Source organism: Trematomus bernacchii, unplaced genomic scaffold, assembly GCF_902827165.1.
Source record: "Trematomus bernacchii unplaced genomic scaffold, fTreBer1.1, whole genome shotgun sequence".
NCBI lineage: Eukaryota > Metazoa > Chordata > Actinopteri > Perciformes > Nototheniidae > Trematomus > Trematomus bernacchii.
The window spans coordinates 7,495,294-7,512,984 of NW_022988050.1; the positions used below are offsets into that span (position 1 = coordinate 7,495,294).

The window sequence follows — 17,691 nt, forward strand, 5'->3', positions numbered from 1 at the left end:
TAATCATCTGATTCGTCTGTACATTGCTGTTTTAGTCTGTGTTCTTCTAATTAGTGTGTCTACAGTCACAGTGTGTGCCTATTGAGCTGTTTAGAGCCATGTGTGACAAAACCTGATTATGCCCCTTCCTCTCGCTGTGAAGTGAACGTGACTGTAAAAACTACACTGCGCATGCTCAGAGTATTTTGTAATGTAATGTGTGTGGCAAAAAAATAATGACCAGAGGGGCACGGAGCTACCATCCCCACCATACGTCATCTCAAATCATTCAGAGCTGATTGGCTGTAAGTACGTGTGCCGCGAAAAGTGTGCTGTGTGAAGAGGAGACGAGAGAGCTGCAGTGGCGCGTCCTAAAACCAGGAAGTAAGCACAAAAAAGCAATGAGATTTCTCCAGAGGATTTTAGAAAATAGCTCAAAATAAGATCTGTGGGAAACGTACCTGTTAGATAAATGCACGTTTTGATTAGCCGGATAACATCCACATGTCTACCCTACTTTTATAATTTTTTTATCATAAATCTATGGATTAGATTTATGATAGACTTTTGAAACTACAAGAAGATAAGGAGGACTTTTACAAAAAAGTAATAGAAATGTTTGTCCAGAAGGATAGGAAAATGGACTTCATCTTCAAGTCAAGGTAAGACCGCCATTTTATTGAAAATGGGATCTTACTAAGAGAGAACAATTCAATATTTAAATGATAAAATTACATTTTTTGGGTATCCTTTTGTTGAACTGTCTGTTTAAAATTAATCGAAGCATCAGACAAAAAAAGCTTTTGAAAATAATATTATATTTTGGTTTAGGTCAAAATATAATATTTGTAAACCTGAAGAGTCAGTGCCAGTGCCTCAGCAGCCATGAACCTCACTGCACGTCACTGCAGAAGCTTATATATAGACATCTAAGTTTTTTGTGCCCCACCACTTTTGTACATATAAAAACGCCACTGGTGATAGATCACTCGCCATCAAACACAATGTTTATGATACTGCTGTAACTCCTAAATACGTTGTCCGATCGGCCTGAAACTTCCCACGTTTGCCAACGGCCGAGTCCTCGAGACACCTACACACCTCGACGTGCGGACAACAGCCTGCGGAGCGTCGAAGACCCGCTCAACGCTGCTTGCAGCTTTAATTCTATTCTTTATCGGACAGTTATATGGACTTGAATAAAAAGAAAAAATAACTTATTTAATTAATAGGTTATAAAAAAGATCAAGTTATCTGTGTTTTAAAAAATAAATGATGATGCCTTTATGTTGAAAGTGTCTTTTCCGTTCGTTTTCCGCATTTTCCCGGCCGGTGTCATTACGCCACTTCCTGCCACTACCTCTCCAATTTACGAGACTTTTCGGTTGTAAAACAAAATGTATTTTGAATGTCAACACGAAAGATACTGACTGAGTCCTCAAATTGCAAATGTGTTTACCGACAATGTGGAAACACCGCCCTTTTTAACTTGCAAACAGCAGTGACCGTTTCATCAGCAGGCAGCTCTTCCATCAGGGGAGGAGCGTGCACATGCAGAGCCCACCTCTGCTCAAGTATTTGTGTGCTAAACGCAGGAATAACGGGTTAAATAAGATGAACAAAACTCAATAGAATACGTTAAACAGCACAAACACAGTAAGCCAAACAGCGATTTCTGGAATTCAGGTAAGAACTAGCGCTTTAGCATCTAAGGAACAAGTATGGGTAATAAAGTTTTGACTGTAAATTTCAATACAATGCATCACTTTTATGTTGCAATTTAGATATACTACTAACTTCTATTTACTCTCTTTAATAACACCACGGTTGAATGTGTTTTATACTGATATGTTTTGCATTTCTCACTCTCTGTATGCACCTGTCACAGTAAAGACACTACACTGACCATGCTGCTACGAAGGCTGACCCTGTGTTCTAGGAACCATTTGGATTACCGGAGAAGAGTATGTGGGTTTCTCACCAGACCACTGACACAAGGCAAGCCATGCTGCACAGCCACTCTGTGACACACTTAATCCCATGTAAACACTGTATTTGATGTCTGTTTTCAGTCATCCAGCATCCTGGATTACAGAAAAGTAAAACAACAAATTTGCAACCCCAGATCTTTTAATACAAGTAGATTATGTATGCTCATATAAATGCTCTTTCGCTGCAAACACAATCTGGATTATTGTCAGATTATTAAAGTATTCTGATATGTGATTAATCATAAGTACTTTTTAAAGCAAAAATAGCAAACATGTTCTAGTTCTAGCATTAGGTCTGGGGATTTATGCATTACTTTAATTTATGTGAAAGTTAACTGAATTCTGAGTGCTGCAAACAACACTTTTTATTAATCATTTTTTGGTTTAGTCACCTATGATTGAATTATTTCAGTTTTCTTACATTATTCAGACCCAACAATTTGTTGATGTATTGAAACATAATCAACAGATTATTCAATAAAATAAAAGCTTTTTTCTGTTTTATATACTGTAAGAAAAAAAAAGGGGGGGGGTTTAGACTTGCTCTCATAAAACGAGCAATTTGTAGAGGTCTTCTGAGCCTCAGGGATGGCCATTTTTATGTATGTATTCTTTCACATAATCAGACTAATCAATAATGTGAATAATTATTTTCAGATTTATAATGCTTTTGCTTGCAAATGTGTCAGTCTCTTGTTTTTCTGAAAGTACACAATATTAATGTGTATTGTGTTATGTCAACATAGTCAAAAGTGTCTGTTGGCAGATGTGGTGAATTTTAAAGTGCTCCTTGTAAACATGATGTAACACACTGTTTGACTGGGATATTGTGTTTGCAGAGAGATTTCAGATCTACTTTAGTCTGAACAAGATGTCAGGATCTCTCTGTCTCTCTCGCGCTTCATTGGTAAAGAGAGATGTGTAATGTCAGCACAGGCTATTCTGCCTGCCCTGCTGATGTGGCAGTTTGAAAGCTGTGATTATCTGTTTCCCACGTTACAGATGAATGAAGGGGAGGGCTTTACTGTGTTTGTCTCAGTCATGGAATTGTATAGTGATGAAATCAAATATAAAGCTTTAGTAATACACTGTTACATCCAATTAATTAAGAACAGTCCTATCTGGAGTTCTCCTGAATGATTAGTCTATTTAGGTGTTATTTCATCTGATGCATACTTCATACTACTCCTGCTTCCGTTTTGCAATGAATCACATTGAAAATGGAGCTAAAACACTTCCTTTTCAACAGTCAAGTAAAAATAACTTCTTGTCCTTTTATACAGTTCCCAAGGGGAGGGCTCATGTGAGCTCCTTTGCACACCGCGGGGAACTGCGCCAGGCCAAGAGGATCGTGGTGAAGCTGGGCAGTGCTGTGGTCACCCGTGGGGATGAATGTGGCTTGGCTCTGGGGAGGCTGGCCTCCATTGTGGAGCAGGTGGGAGGACAAATAAACCAGTATAGTAAAAAATAAGTTTAAAGTTCTGAATAACTTCCAAGACAATTCTCCTACTTAAATACAAATGTTTATTGTCACCTCCTTATGTCAAGTCATGCAGATAGTTTTATTTTCCTAGGTATTGGAATATTTTACCACAACAGTACAATGGGTCAATTGCATTTTGGTGTAATTGAATAAAAAGGCCATGTTACTCTACCACACATGCTTTGAAGTAACTGTTCTTGATTTATGCAAGTATAATCCCATTGACCCCATGGTATTTGGGTGGGGTAAAATAAGACAAGTCTGACATTTAAAACTAATACAAAATAATATCATGGCTAGTTATCACATGTGGTAGGTAAGAAAAAATGATTTCATGTTGTAATTTTGTTGAACCAACATTTTAAGGCTGCCTTCTTTGAGCATGAATGTGAAAACAAGTGAGCTCAGCTGTTGTCTATTTCCTAATTGGGTGAATCGGCCTGCAGGTGGCCATGCTGCAGAATCAAGGCAGGGAGATGATGATTGTCACCAGTGGAGCAGTGGCCTTTGGCAAGCAAAGATTAAGACATGAGATCCTGCTGTCCCAGAGCGTCCGGCAGGCGCTGCACTCGGGACAAAATCAGCTCAATGACATGGTAAGAAAAGGTAGAGGAATGTGTTTAGGCTTCAAGTAATGATAAAGTATTTCCCTTACGGTTTTACATTTTTGCAACTAACAAGAATGTTCATTATATATTCAGTTGTTTGTTTTATTAAATGTCAGAAAATTGTCAAAAATATTGATCAAGGTGACTTTGTTAAATGTCTTGTTTTGTCCAAAAAAAAAACAGAAAATATTCAAATAAGAGGCTAGAATCAGATTTTTGAGTTGGCATTTTATTTAATACTTGACAACTAATCAAAACATCTTTGCAACTCTAGTTGAAGGCTTAATCTGTTTACTCAGAAAATCTATGTAACCATTTACTGCCTTTTGCGGCAGTCGGTGCCGGTACTGGAGGCCCGGGCCTGTGCTGCTGCTGGACAGAGTGGGCTGATGGCGCTGTATGAGGCCATGTTCACCCAATACAGCACCTGCACTGCACAGGTAAAATAATGTCTAGAAATAATGATCAAGAAACATATTACAGTGTCATATTTGATCTCTCTGTTAACTCTACTGTCAGGTCCTGGTTACAAATCTGGATTTCCATGATGACCAAAAGAGGCAGGATCTGAACAGCACGCTGCAGGAGCTGCTGCGTATGAACATCGTGCCCATCATCAACACCAACGACGCTGTGGTGCCCCCGCCGGAGCCCAACAGCGACCTGCAGGGGGTAAATGTGGTTACAGACAGCATGGGGGGGGGGGGGGGGGTACGCAGCGGTGATGGTGGCAGCAGGGGAGCCGAAGTGATCGTAGGACACGGTGATGATAAAGTGTCGACCGTCACTGTTCATTAGCAGCAGTGTTTTCATTCATCCTCACACGATGAAACACCTCTGCCAGCCGGCCTCACCTAAGCAGCTCTGCCCTCAACCATGAAGGCACAAGCATGATGGGAGGGATGGCAGTGCATGCTGTCACTGGAGAGGTAGTGCTGTCAGAGGGGGGCCGGGGCTGGGGCTGGGGCTGGGGCTGGGGCTGGGGCTGGGGCTGGGGCTGGGGCTGGGGCTGGGGCTGGGGCTAACTTCTGTAGGTAGACCCTCCTTTACCTGCAGAAATCACATATCTTTTCCTTGGGGATAATTCTGCCTCGCTCTCTCTCTTTTAAACAGGATTTATTGACATAAAAGAGACTATTTTATGAAAATCTATAATAGGTTTGCATATCATTTTTACTGAACTTATCCCTTGCATGTATATTTAAACTTGCATGGACTTAATTTGGCTGTTTCTCTGAAGTATTTAGTTCATTATGCAAAAAAAGGTTTGAACCCATGCTCAATGAATGGACCTCTTGTTGAAAAAGTAAATTTCTCCCTTTCAGTGTTGCACTCCCTAGCAAAGTGTTGGTTCTGTCACTGTTTTGCACTGTTTAGAAGGTCTTTATACATGTATTTGTTTTTATCAGCCAGCCTATAACCTTTAAGAAAAGGCCGTTTGCAGATGGCTTCAGGAGCTTACTTCAGCACTTTTCTGGCTCTGTAGGTGATCAGCATTAAGGACAACGACAGTCTGGCGGCACGGCTAGCTGTGGAGATGAAGGCTGACCTCCTCATTGCGCTGTCTGACGTGGAAGGTATGTGCGTTACCACAACAACAGTCTGGGTCAGCTGTTAGGTAACAACACCATCTGTCTGCACTCTTCACTGGGAAACCCCCCCCCCCCACTCCTAACAGGGTCAACTGAGAGTCATAGAGAGACAAATACACACCTTCTGCCTACATGTTTGAAATTGATGCTGATGGGGTTGCCACGAGGTGTGTGTGCATGCGAGTGTGACATGGCTGATGATCCGTTCAGTATCAATTGAGAAGATACAAAAAAAAAAATACTGAGAATCATTTTAGTCAATTAGTTTGTTTGTTTTTAGGATTGTACGTGCTTTGTTGTGCATTTTGATACCAAGTTGTGGGCTGATAGTTTGTGTAACAATTGTAAATGTCTTAGGACTGTACGACAGCCCACCTGGGACAGATGACGCCAAGCTCCTTGACATCTTCTACCCTGGGGACCAGCACACCATCACATATGGCACAAAGTCCAGAGTTGGGATTGGAGGCATGGAGGCCAAGGTATGGTGTCAAAGACTGTGTTGAAAACTCTATTATTTTCATTCAACTTTAAAGACTCAGTAAAAAGTCTCAGAGGAAATTCATCAGATGGGCAAGCTATAAGCCAGTGATGTCACACTCTTTTTCTTTCTGGCTTGTGATCTTTTTAACAAAAAATATTTGTAGTTTGTGCTCTACAGTATATCACATTCAGATGTTGAGATGCTGGCAGTTCCAGACACATTCCCCCTCTAAACTTTTCCCCAGTTTAATTTACATAGCTGTTCAAATGATAAAATATTCCCCAACATAAGCAAATGTTGTTACAGTATATTTCCGTAGCATGAAAAACAGATTTATGTAGGAGAACTCCTTTCTACTTTCCTCTCCATCCATCATCTCACAACCCTTCAGATTTGTCTTGTGAAACTTTTGAGGGGCCCAACCCTTGGTTTTGGAATCACTGGACTACACTTAATAGTAAACTTTGAATCTAGTCCCCTCGTATGATATCAATGATACATTTTTTTTTTTAGAGAGACCTTGTTTCATATTGTGTCTTTCTTTCTGCAGGTCAAGGCTGCCCTGTGGGCTCTGCAAGGTGGCACCTCAGTGGTCATCGCCAACGGCACCCACCCTAAAGTAACGGGTCATGTGATCACTGACATTGTGGAGGGCAAGAAGGTGGGAACCTTCTTCTCCGAGATTAAACCTGCAGGTCAGTTCACTAGGGCTGCATGCTTTCTCTACCAACAACTTATTACATTTGTATCAATCCTGCATTACATTTGTATGAAATGAAACAAGTTGTAAACAAAATTAAGTTATAACCTGGCTGATGGTAGGATCAGATTTATTCTAGGGCTGTTGGTATAGTTAATAAACTTGAAGTATGTCCCTGACCCTTCACCAGGCCCAACTCTGGAGCATCAGACACAAGTGGCACGTAACTCTGGAAGAACGCTGGCATCTCTGCACCCAGACAAGGTGCCACAATGTCTTGCATAAAAAAAGTTTTTAACAAAATAATGTCCATTGTTGTGTTCTTGTCAGTTGTGTTTATGGGTGATAGTTTAAATAACATCTTACTATATATTATACACACCTAAAATAATAGGCCCAATCTTACCTTTTATCAGATACAGAGAAACACTGACCTCTTGTGGATAGATGTGCTCATCCTGCCTGTGTTTTGTTGCCTGTTGTCAGAGGAGTGAGATCATCTGCCATCTAGCAGAGCTGTTGACTGAAAGACAGGAAGAGATTCTGGCTGCCAATAAAATGGACATGGACCTGGCTGTAAATACAGGTAACAGAAGCCCACAATAAGTCATTTAGTCAGGTTTGCAGATGATGAAGCTTCATAGTACCTATACATACGTTTTCAGCAGACTCCCATTTTCCTATTAATGTAAGGGCTGGCACTATAAGAGTATTATTGCGATATCTATAAGACATTTGAAAAATCAATAATTATCATACTGTCAGTCCATTTAAAGGTGGGGTAGGTAATTTTGGAGAAACCAGCTCGAGTGCGCTAGAATTTGAAAATACACAGCCGGAACAAATCTGCCACTTCCTTACAGAGCCCCTCCTCCAACACACAAGAACGCGCACATGACCAATGAGGGCACGAGATAAGTTTGTGCCCCGATGGAAGGCTGACAGGCAGGTAGGTCATCCAGTTATTTTAGCCGGGCCGGCTAAAATGATTGGTCGTGCTTTTTACAGTACTACGGCTTCCACAGATGACATTTTTTTTTATGGATTTTTTGTCAAAGCACTTAAGATATTCATTGCTATCGGGATGTTAAGAGCATTTCATGGAATATAACAAAAAGTGTATCTCGAGCCGGTTTCTCAAACCACCTTTAATATTTGTCTTTGTTTATTTTGCATTGTGTCTTTTTTATTTTAGAAAATGAATTGCACTCAAAATAAGTGTAGTGAGGTGACGAAAGAGTCTTTAACCATAGCATACATTATTTCGGGGCTGGTTTATGTACACAATATCTCTCCACCAGAGAGGCACCGACCCATTTTCTCCCTATGCCAAAGTGTAACTTTGTGTGTGTTTTTTTTTCTACAGGCCTTTTGCCAGCAGCCATGCTGAAGCGACTGAGTTTATCTCCTGCCAAACTGAACAGCTTGTCCCTCGGCCTGCATCAGATCGCTGTGGCTGCCCAGGACAGTGTGGGTCGAGTGCTGCGCAGAACCAGGGTGGCTCACAACCTGGAGCTGGAGCAGATCACTGTGCCTATTGGAGTTCTTCTCGTTATCTTTGAGGCCCGATCCGACTGTCTGCCGCAGGTATACAGACAGAGCAGCCGTTACACACACAGATCTGGCAATTTGGTAATGTATTGGCAAATGCTAACAAAATAAAGAAATGAATATAATCTGAAAATGTATGAACAAAAAAAATGTAATATCTGAAGTAATATTACAAAACATTGTTTTTCTGTAGGTGTCAGCATTGGCAATAGCCTCTGGCAATGCCCTCCTGCTGAAGGGAGGCAAGGAGGCTGCCAACACCAACCGAGTCCTCCACCAGCTCACCCAGGAAGCCCTTTCCATGCACGGAGTTAAAGAGGCAGTACAGCTGGTAAAATATGCTTCCTATACATGTATTACAAGGCAATACAAACTTTATATACAGCATTTTATGGACTGGGAGAACCCAAGTCTGCATGACAATACATCATCCCAATCAAGCCTGTACAGCCTGTAGCTGCTATGATTGACACATTTGTATTTGCTTCCAGGTGAGCACTCGTGAGGAGGTTGAGGATCTCTGCCGACTGGACAAGATGATCGACTTGATCATCCCTCGAGGTTCATCCCAGCTGGTGAAAAACATTCAGCGGGTGGCAAAGGGGATCCCGGTGCTGGGTCACAGCGAGGGAATCTGCCATGTGTACGTCGATGCAGAAGCCAGCGTTGACAAAGTCATCAAAATTGGTCAGCATATATAAGAAGCTTGTCTGGCATGTGCGGAAGTTCATGTATACACGATTGTACTTTATTGACAAATTAACAATACTTATACATTTACCAAGTGTTAAGATGTGTAGTATTGGTAGGCCATTAAGGCCAGACGTGTTTGTTAGCTTGTACTTTGCTCAATTATTAACTGACTAGGAATATAGCAGTTATTGACTGTTATTTTTCTCGTTCCAGTCAGAGACTCCAAGTGCGACTACCCGGCTGCCTGTAATGCGATGGAGAGTCTGCTGATTCACAGAGACATCCTCAGGACTCCACTGTTTGACCAGATCCTTGACATGTTTCGCACTGAACGGGTAAAACACTGATCTTCAAATGCGTTCCTATTCATCGATATAACATTAGCAATTCTTATAAAACAATTGCATTTCCTTTTGTAAGTTTACTCTGGTCTTGCCAAAGCCAGCATATTAATACATATTTAAACGGTCAAACCAGTTAGCTGCAAAATTAGTCTTTATTATCATACTATATTTGTCTATGGGCATGGGGCTGCTTTTACATTTCATTAATAAACTTGCATGCCTGCATACATATTTTAGAAAAACACAGTCGTCCCCTAAGCCCAAAGGCTAAATATAGTGTTATAAGAAAATGGCTTTATCTCAAAAACCACAAGGAAAACTCATTAAAAGTTCAATATCAAACAAAAATCATTGGTGTAATTGAAGATACTTGGTCCAAGTATGGCCGTACCAGATTCTAAACTTAAGTCCAATCAGAATACATATTATTTCATTTTCCTATATCATACTAAATATAGTCTTCAGTACAAGTCTACTTGTCTCTTATTTATCTTTTTCTGTGATGTGTCACTAGGTGAAGATTCATGCAGGCCCTTGCCTTGCTTCCTACCTGACATTCAGCCCATCAGAGGCAAAGTCCCTGCGGGCGGAGTACGGTGACCTGGAGTGCTGCATGGAGGTGGTGGACAGCATGCAGGAGGCCGTGGACCATATTCACAAGTATGGCAGCTCCCACACAGACGTTATCATCACAGAGAACGGTAGGTGGCCCTTCCTGTTTGTGCTAGTATTTTTGTCTTTGTTGTGTTTATCCATCAAATTGCTTTAAAAAAAAAAACGGCAGAAAGATGCAGTCTTGCATTATTTACGTCATACCTTACCTCACCCTGGCCAAACAGCAGTACTGAGTCTAGGTCAGTCTTGTCTTGCTCATTGCTTCTCCCTGTAGGTGTCTGATATTCGTCAAGTTTCTCACTCCCTTGATTCACCTTCCCCATTCATCTCACTTCCTGCCACAGGGACTAATGAGCAGTGACACTTTGTTGTCAGGATGAGTGCACAGCCTCCCTGTGTGACTCTAACGTAGGGGACAGAGCCCTTTTAAAAATTTAGAGCAGATGCTAAAACACAGTTTAAAAGAGTCGTCCCTGTCATAACTTTGGGCCAGTTTTGTCTTTCAAGTGAGCCATCACACCACATTCTTGTAACTCATGTTGATTGAACCAGTCTGTGCCAAGTTCAGAGTATTTCCTGATTGTAAAGGCTGTTGCCATATCGACAGTGTTGAAGACTAACATATTGCCCTTTTTGTGACTCCTTCATTTGTCAGGCAATTTTAGAGAGCATCATAAAATATTGATGGGAACTAAATAATTGTATTTAAAACCGCAGCGTTTGTAAGACGCTACATCTGCAAGACAAGGAACCATTCTGAGAAATATCTTTTGAATAAATGGAATATCATGAAGTGCAAATTCCTCGATCAAATGTTGAAATATGCAAAATATTTCACATGACTCTTTTTGGTGATCAGAATAAAAGTGAGCATTTCTACATTGAGGATTACTCAACTGCAGTGAAGGATGTGCTGCCATCTGGTGACCACAGAAGGTACTTCAATACATTCAAATGTACGCATTTGTACTAGTTATTTCCTGTCAATCAAATATTGGTAAAGTAAAGCCAGATTTTATACCAATGATACAGTAGTTATAAATATACAACATGTAGATAGATATGTAGCTTGCTTGATAGATAGGTAGATATGTAGATAATCTTTCAACAAAGGTAATACCTGTTTTAGCTAAATGTGATCTGATTTTATTAACACACATTTGCGGAGTATTTAATTTTAAAACAATGCTAGCATTTCAACTAAACACATTTGGACCTATAGTTGTCCACATCCGCCTGATATAAAGGATGTGTAGATTGTGTGTTCACTGCTCACTTGATTTGAGGTTAGGGCACTGGGTGTGTACTAAGATAACATTAGTATTTGTGATTGCAATGAATACCTGTAATGTATGTAATCCTCAGAACCACAGATTAAGGTTTTCTCTTAAATGTAGTGTTATTTATTGCATAAATTCATTATTTTAATCTCTATTTCTATGGCATAATCACAATGAAAAGTTGTTGTTGTCCGAACCTCATGTTCATGCCTGAAAAGGAGTTATGAGTTTGTGAGCTAACAAGCTATCTTTCTCTTTCAGAGGACACAGCAGAGCAGTTCCTGCAGATGCTGGACAGCGCCTGTGTTTTCTGGAACGCAAGCTCGCGTTTCGCTGATGGCTACCGCTTTGGACTGGGTATGTAGTGATGATGTCCCCATATCATCTATCTGTTGTCTGTATTCCTTTGAAATCTTTTCAACAGCCTTATATTCTTGTTTTTTCTCTCACTGCAGACTCTTTCAATACATGTTTTACATTTCTCCCTTGCTCTCTTTCTTCCTCTTTTGGTCTTTAGGAGCGGAGGTTGGAATTAGCACCGCTCGTATCCACGCCCGGGGCCCTGTCGGCCTGGAGGGGCTTCTCACCACAAAGTGGGTCCTGAGAGGGGACGGGCACACAGCAGCAGACTTCTCTGAGCAGGGTACCATGAAGTACCTCCATGAAAACCTGCCTGTTGGGCAGCCTCTTGCTGGGCAGCGGGACAGCAACTAGACCACAGAACACTCACAACACTCACTTGGCCTTAACATTATTCCAAATGGTTTGCATTGCCCAGCAGCAGCTCTGTCTGGGACTGAGTTGCAGGTGATGGCTGGAGTCACTGTTTTACACTTTGGAAGCACACAGCTTGGAGAGAAGCTTAACACACCAATGGTCCATGTTATCAGCACAAGCAGAAAGTTGTCCCTGTTCAGACTTCAGACTGTTACTGAGAGTTTACAAATGTTTTAAAGTCTACCTCAGCGTATGATTATATTATACGAGTGAGGTAAATCACCCTCATAGGCTGCTGCAGGAGGTGTAATGTGGATATAACGACACAATACCTTCAGAATAGCACATACAATAAACAAGGGAATTAACTGATAACTGTTTTAAAGGCAGTATAAATGCACACTATTTATACTGAAGTGTTTGAAATTACTGTCTTTTTCAATATGGAAATCTCAGGCCGTGTTTTAAAACTGATACTAACTGACATAAATGGCATTTATTTTATTCATGAAATGTGTATAAAAAAATCGTAATACGATGCATAATTTGTACCAAATACAACTTTGTTATTGTCATATGCATATTAATTAATTACAGATCATTTGCAAAGAAAAAACCTGAGATCTCAGGTTCCTTCAAACAATGCTAATTATAATGTTAAAAGAAACAAAACATGCATGTACGCATACATTACATACTTAGTTTTCCAACTTCCATAAAGCATCCAAAATCATATATCTGGTCAAAGATCAGCACACTTAGCAATTCTCTCCAGCAAATACAAAAGGGTATTATGATGAGAGGCTTGTTGTATCTTAAATATCTTTAATTTATTTAATATTGTTTATGGAGGTCAATTTCATGCTATAATTGTGCATAATCTATAAATGTTAGACCCAATTTTATTTAGCTGACTGCTTTCAGTGCTACCAACAAGGATCATCAAGTGCTTTCTTTGTTCATACAGTATATCATCCAGATTTTCTTTCTCTTACCGTCATTTCAGGTTGTATGCTTCTGAATACACGGGTATTTTAATTAGATGTGGTGCTAGTTTAAGTGATTTCATAAGTGAAACTAATAACACAAAATGTTGGCATTTATTATAAAATGAATTATCTCAGTTTTACTGGTGTGTTTAGAGATTATGATTGAGTATTGGATGTTAATTCCATAAGATAATTATTGTATAAAGAACATTGATATAAAAGAAACCCTAGTTGTGTTTCATAGCAATGAGAGTTTGAATTCTTGTATGCATCCATTTTATGTTTTTTTATTTGATCATTGTTACAAGTTGTGCTCATTTTTCCATACTTTGCTGCTTGCCTGCGTGTTCATCGTGCGCCCAGAGCCTCTGTCAGAGCGGGAACAGTAATTGACAAGCTGCCTCCTTCAAGCTGGAGGGGAAACCGCGACTGCTTTTAAATCAAGCTTTGTTACATTCCAGCCTCTGAGCTCCCATCTGATGTCTTGCAATGCACACTTAAGGGTTGTATAATAGCAGTATTGTAGAATTAAAAAGGAAAGTGTCGAAAAAGAATATTTGGATATTTTTTCTTACTTTCTTTGATTTTAGCACTTGAAATGTTGAGGATTTTTACACGTATGATCATCTCTGTCCTGGCACTAGTCTTTCTACTTTCACAAAGAACACAAATTAATGGGGGAAAAAAAGTCGTGCTGATCTGAAAAACAGATGTCTTAAAAAGGGCTTTTTTTAAAGTTGCCCATAGGGGAATTCGCATTGCTGGAAGTGGGGCAAAGAAGATGGAAGACAATACTATAGAGGTTTAATTATCCACCCATCAGAATGAAAAGAGGGAGAACTGAGACTAATAATGGAATCACGGTCTTATGTTCTTGGTTTCTCTGTTTCTTTCATTTTCTCTCTCTTTTCCAGCATCTAAAGAATTCATTCTCTAAATCGCACTACTTACCCTTCAATCAGCATCCCATCACCAAGTCCAAAGGGTTCAGAGATGAAGAGGGAGACAAAACTTGGATCTTACTCTTTTGTCCTTTTTATGTGAAGCCCTTGAAAATATCATCTAAATGACTTGAGGTAGAGAAGGAACAATCCAGGGACATTGAGTATAGCCTCTTTGATTGATGCACATGTTTTATAGAACTGTATTTTAAAAATATTGCATTAAAGTTGTTTGCTACAGTAACGGTAGCTATTTCGGTGCATGTGTGGTATGCTTTTGTGAACACCTGTTTTTAGCGAAACAATACGTCATGGAGTGTTGTGATACGAAAAGCTTCCTTTGTTGGGTTACTGAGTATATTCCTCTGTATAATTTTGCAGTCAAGTATTGTATTTTGCGTTTAAATCATCATATATTTACAATAAACCGCAACCCTATGTCAAATCCCCATCTAAATGGTTCCCAAAGGGTCTACATTTGATCTTTGAATCCAAGGAAATAACTTATTTTACATTTTCATGTTGTTTTTGCATCACCCCAGTTGCTGTTCTCTGCTGATGTGCCAACTGTATGGCCCCTAAAACAGGATAGTACATTTTGCAATGTTACTGTACTGAATATTTAGCTGTTTGGAGAGTTTCAGGTTATTTGCCACACTGTTCTTTTTTTGTAAAGTTTGCAGGGTTATAACCATACACTTTAAACATAAATGACCATAGACTTGTTTTCTGTAGTTTCTATGCAAGGCACAGTGCTTACTTTCTAAATGTGATTAATATTTGAAGACCCTGCCCCTTCATGACCTTAGATTAGCTTCCATTTGTGGCTGAGAACTGGCAGCCTGTACGTTTCCTCTCATCTCTTATCTGACATTGCCCCCAGAACCCAGCTGATCAGATCCCATGTTGCACTCTGTTGATGTTATGTTGTCTGCTGGGTATTGTTGTCCACAGATATAAAAAGGATGATGAGGGCAAATCATTGGACTTGTACAGCAAAGCCGACAATCCTTTAATTGGACATTACTCAAGGCCAAAACTCATATTTCTTGTTGTGCTTGATCTTAAGAGACTCTCAAATGCACTCCCCACTGGGCTTCAATTTTTTTTAAATCAATAATTAATGGTCAAAGTTATTTATTCATGTGTATCTTTGCCAATTACGCAGTGTCTAATTAACAATTTCAATAATTGATATTTATTTCTGAAAGGGTTCAGTATCTTGGGCTGATGAAAAATGCATGAGCAGGGATGTGGACTGGGTTTTGTTTTTTGTTCTGAGAGAGCTTGATGCTCGGGGCTAATACCAGACCACTTTGACTCCAACGCTTTGAGTTGGCACTGGCCCTGTGATGTGGATCTAATATGGGCATCTTTCATGGACCCAACGCGCTTACTCTGCACCATGTGATCTTATAAAGACTCCTACATGCTCATCCTCAGATACCCTTTTTTTGTCTTTAATATTGAGCTTCAAAGAATAAGCTTCTGTTTCCTTGATAATTTCTCTTTGTGTGTGGAATGTCGATATCACGGCAAACTGTAGAAACTCTCGGTCTTGGTCTAGGACCTCGGTGGTTACTCTTCTTTGTCACTCTGTGGTCCAATGAAACTAAGTTCAATCACCACACAAGAGAAAAATATTCCTCAGATTTATGAAAAGCCATATCCCCCTGATCTTTTTATAGTGACAGCTGTAGTAGTCAATAGAAAATTAACAAAGGCTCCCTTTAGTTGACTTTCATCAAGTTTTCTTTTATTGTGATTCCAGTAGGACAGGAGGTTGGGGACTGGTGAGGCAAACCATTTTGCTCTGGGACGACCAAAGCAAAAAAGATCATTACTATTTATTGAGCGTTGCTTGAGCACTGAATAGGGAAGGAACTTCACCCGACAATGCAGCGCAGCCCGAGAAAAACCAGAACCCAACATCAGACGCACCAAATCCCTCCATCATAAAAATGTATGACTTCAGGTTTGGACAGCACAGTGTTGAGACCACACTGAAACAGTCCTGGCATTAGGGGAACAAGAGGGTGGGATGGTAACAGTGGGGTTCAGTAAGGGTGAAAAAAGCTGGGAATCAGTTGAGCTCAGTGATACGTTTCAGAGAGCCGATGGTTGGGCTGTTGCTTCCCCACTCGCTGTGCCTCCTGTACTCTCCAGGGCGCAGGAAGAACTGGCGTCCCCTGTAGTGGGGGTGTTCATGCAGAATCCAGTAGCCCTCCATGACGTTGGCGGAGGAGATGTCACGGGTGTGGAAACGCTCGTTCAGATCGGGGCAGTCATCGCTCAGCTCCATATTCTGGCCTCCAAAGTCGGAACGCTCGAAGATCTTCATCTTGTAGTTGCCGTTATACTAAGACAGAGATAATCATACTGTCATTTACTGTAACCATTTATTAAACTTTAACTCACCACAGTAGATTTAACTTGGCAATTTCAAATACATTTATAAAGTTCCTGTACTAAAGTTGTTCTGATCCAATGACCCAGTCTAAATGTTATTTTTCTCTCGACACAAATCTTTTTGCTGCAGTTATAGGTCAAGCTAAAAAGAGAGGCTTAGAGTAGTGAAAAAATAGAAATGAAATGTCATAAACTGTCTAAACCTTAAGTGAGAACTTTGCTGTAAACAGTGTTAGGCATCACTCACAGTTGGCACCATGCGGCAGGAGCGGATGCAGTCATTGAAGCCGGCCCAGCGTTGGTAGTCGGGGTACTCGCCCTTGTTCAGCATGTACTGGTAGCCGCCATAGTTGGGCTTCTCGTAGGCCACCCAACAACCGCTGTCCACTTTTATCGAGTTACAGCGGCTGAAGTGGTTTTGCATCTCGGAACAGTCACTACTGCACTCATAGTGACGACCCTGGAAGTTCTTTTCCTCGTAGAAGATAACCTGCAAGCGGTATATACAGTAGGTAGATATTATCACCATAGGGCTATAACAAAGACACACTATTGCTATTATTATCTGATAGATGACAAGTTATCTGTCCTCCAGCTCTTCAGACTATTAATCAATAATAACTTGACTTTTAGTGTAATTTAGTTTTATATCTATATCATTTGGTATTCTGTGCCAGGGGTTTGAAAGTTAGCTTTATCCAACAAAGTTCTTGTACAGAATTACAGAAAGTAAAGAATTTTGGAGTTGACTCTTAAGGGAATATGAAAACATGTCCCAAATGTTGCACCAGAGGCAAAGTTTAATAAAATACAGAGTACCATGTGGTATACTTTCATGAAGAGAAAAGTCTTGGCATATTGTTTTGCTACAGCGATTGAGATTCAAAGCGCAGTTACAAAATTGCTATGTTTTACTACCATCAACAGAAGGCAAAGCAGAGTATAATTAAGTATAACTAACTAAGTCTAATTACGTCTGACTGTTAGTAAGATATAGTGTGGTAAACAATCATTTAGAACTACTGACAACTGATAGCATTGACTTTGCAGCATTGTTTCCCACCTTTTAAACCCCTTATTTACAAATGATCAACATACTATCAAACCCTAAAGTTGCTTTTGCGATATAGATTTCGAAACGCACGCTTACCTTGCCCATTGTAACTGTGTACATTTCAGTGGGCTGCACCAGGCCTTTATAGACCCTGCTGGGATCAGGGCTTTGGAATTGGAGACAAAGCTTTGCCGTGTCAGCACAGTGGGCTGTGTGGAGTGCAGAACACTATAGGACTGGTGCGCTGCAGCAGCCGCTTTG

The 17,691-nt window shown here is 40.3% G+C and overlaps 2 protein-coding genes across 5 annotated transcripts; one reads left to right on the forward strand and one right to left on the reverse strand.

Annotated features, from left to right (window-relative positions):
* Nucleotides 1-1,579: 1,579 nt before the first annotated feature.
* aldh18a1 (aldehyde dehydrogenase 18 family, member A1) lies at nt 1,580-14,182 on the forward strand. 4 transcript variants are annotated; one of them, XM_034119802.1, is made up of 18 exons: nt 1,580-1,665; nt 1,868-1,977; nt 3,254-3,405; nt 3,900-4,049; nt 4,397-4,501; nt 4,581-4,733; nt 5,548-5,638; nt 6,011-6,135; nt 6,688-6,832; nt 7,028-7,101; nt 7,324-7,423; nt 8,204-8,424; nt 8,582-8,719; nt 8,880-9,075; nt 9,295-9,416; nt 9,940-10,126; nt 11,582-11,677; nt 11,838-14,182. In XM_034119802.1, exons 2-18 carry the CDS (start codon nt 1,887-1,889, stop codon nt 12,032-12,034), a joined length of 2,343 nt encoding a protein of 780 aa, XP_033975693.1. In that variant the 5' UTR covers nt 1,580-1,665; nt 1,868-1,886; the 3' UTR covers nt 12,035-14,182. The 4 variants fall into 4 exon arrangements, with proteins under 4 accessions (XP_033975693.1, XP_033975692.1, XP_033975690.1 ...); XM_034119801.1 differs by lacking the exons at nt 1,580-1,665; nt 1,868-1,977 and having other exon boundaries at nt 3,251-3,405; XM_034119799.1 differs by lacking the exons at nt 1,580-1,665; nt 1,868-1,977; nt 11,582-11,677 and having other exon boundaries at nt 3,272-3,405; nt 13,941-14,182.
* A 1,868-nt stretch (nt 14,183-16,050) lies between these two features.
* Nucleotides 16,051-16,905, reverse strand: crygmx (crystallin, gamma MX). The gene is made up of 2 exons (XM_034119012.1): nt 16,624-16,905; nt 16,051-16,326 (listed from the first exon to the last, which is right to left on the reverse strand). The coding sequence occupies exons 1-2, from the start codon at nt 16,903-16,905 to the stop codon at nt 16,051-16,053; spliced, it is 558 nt and encodes a 185-aa protein (XP_033974903.1).
* Nucleotides 16,906-17,691: the final 786 nt, after the last annotated feature.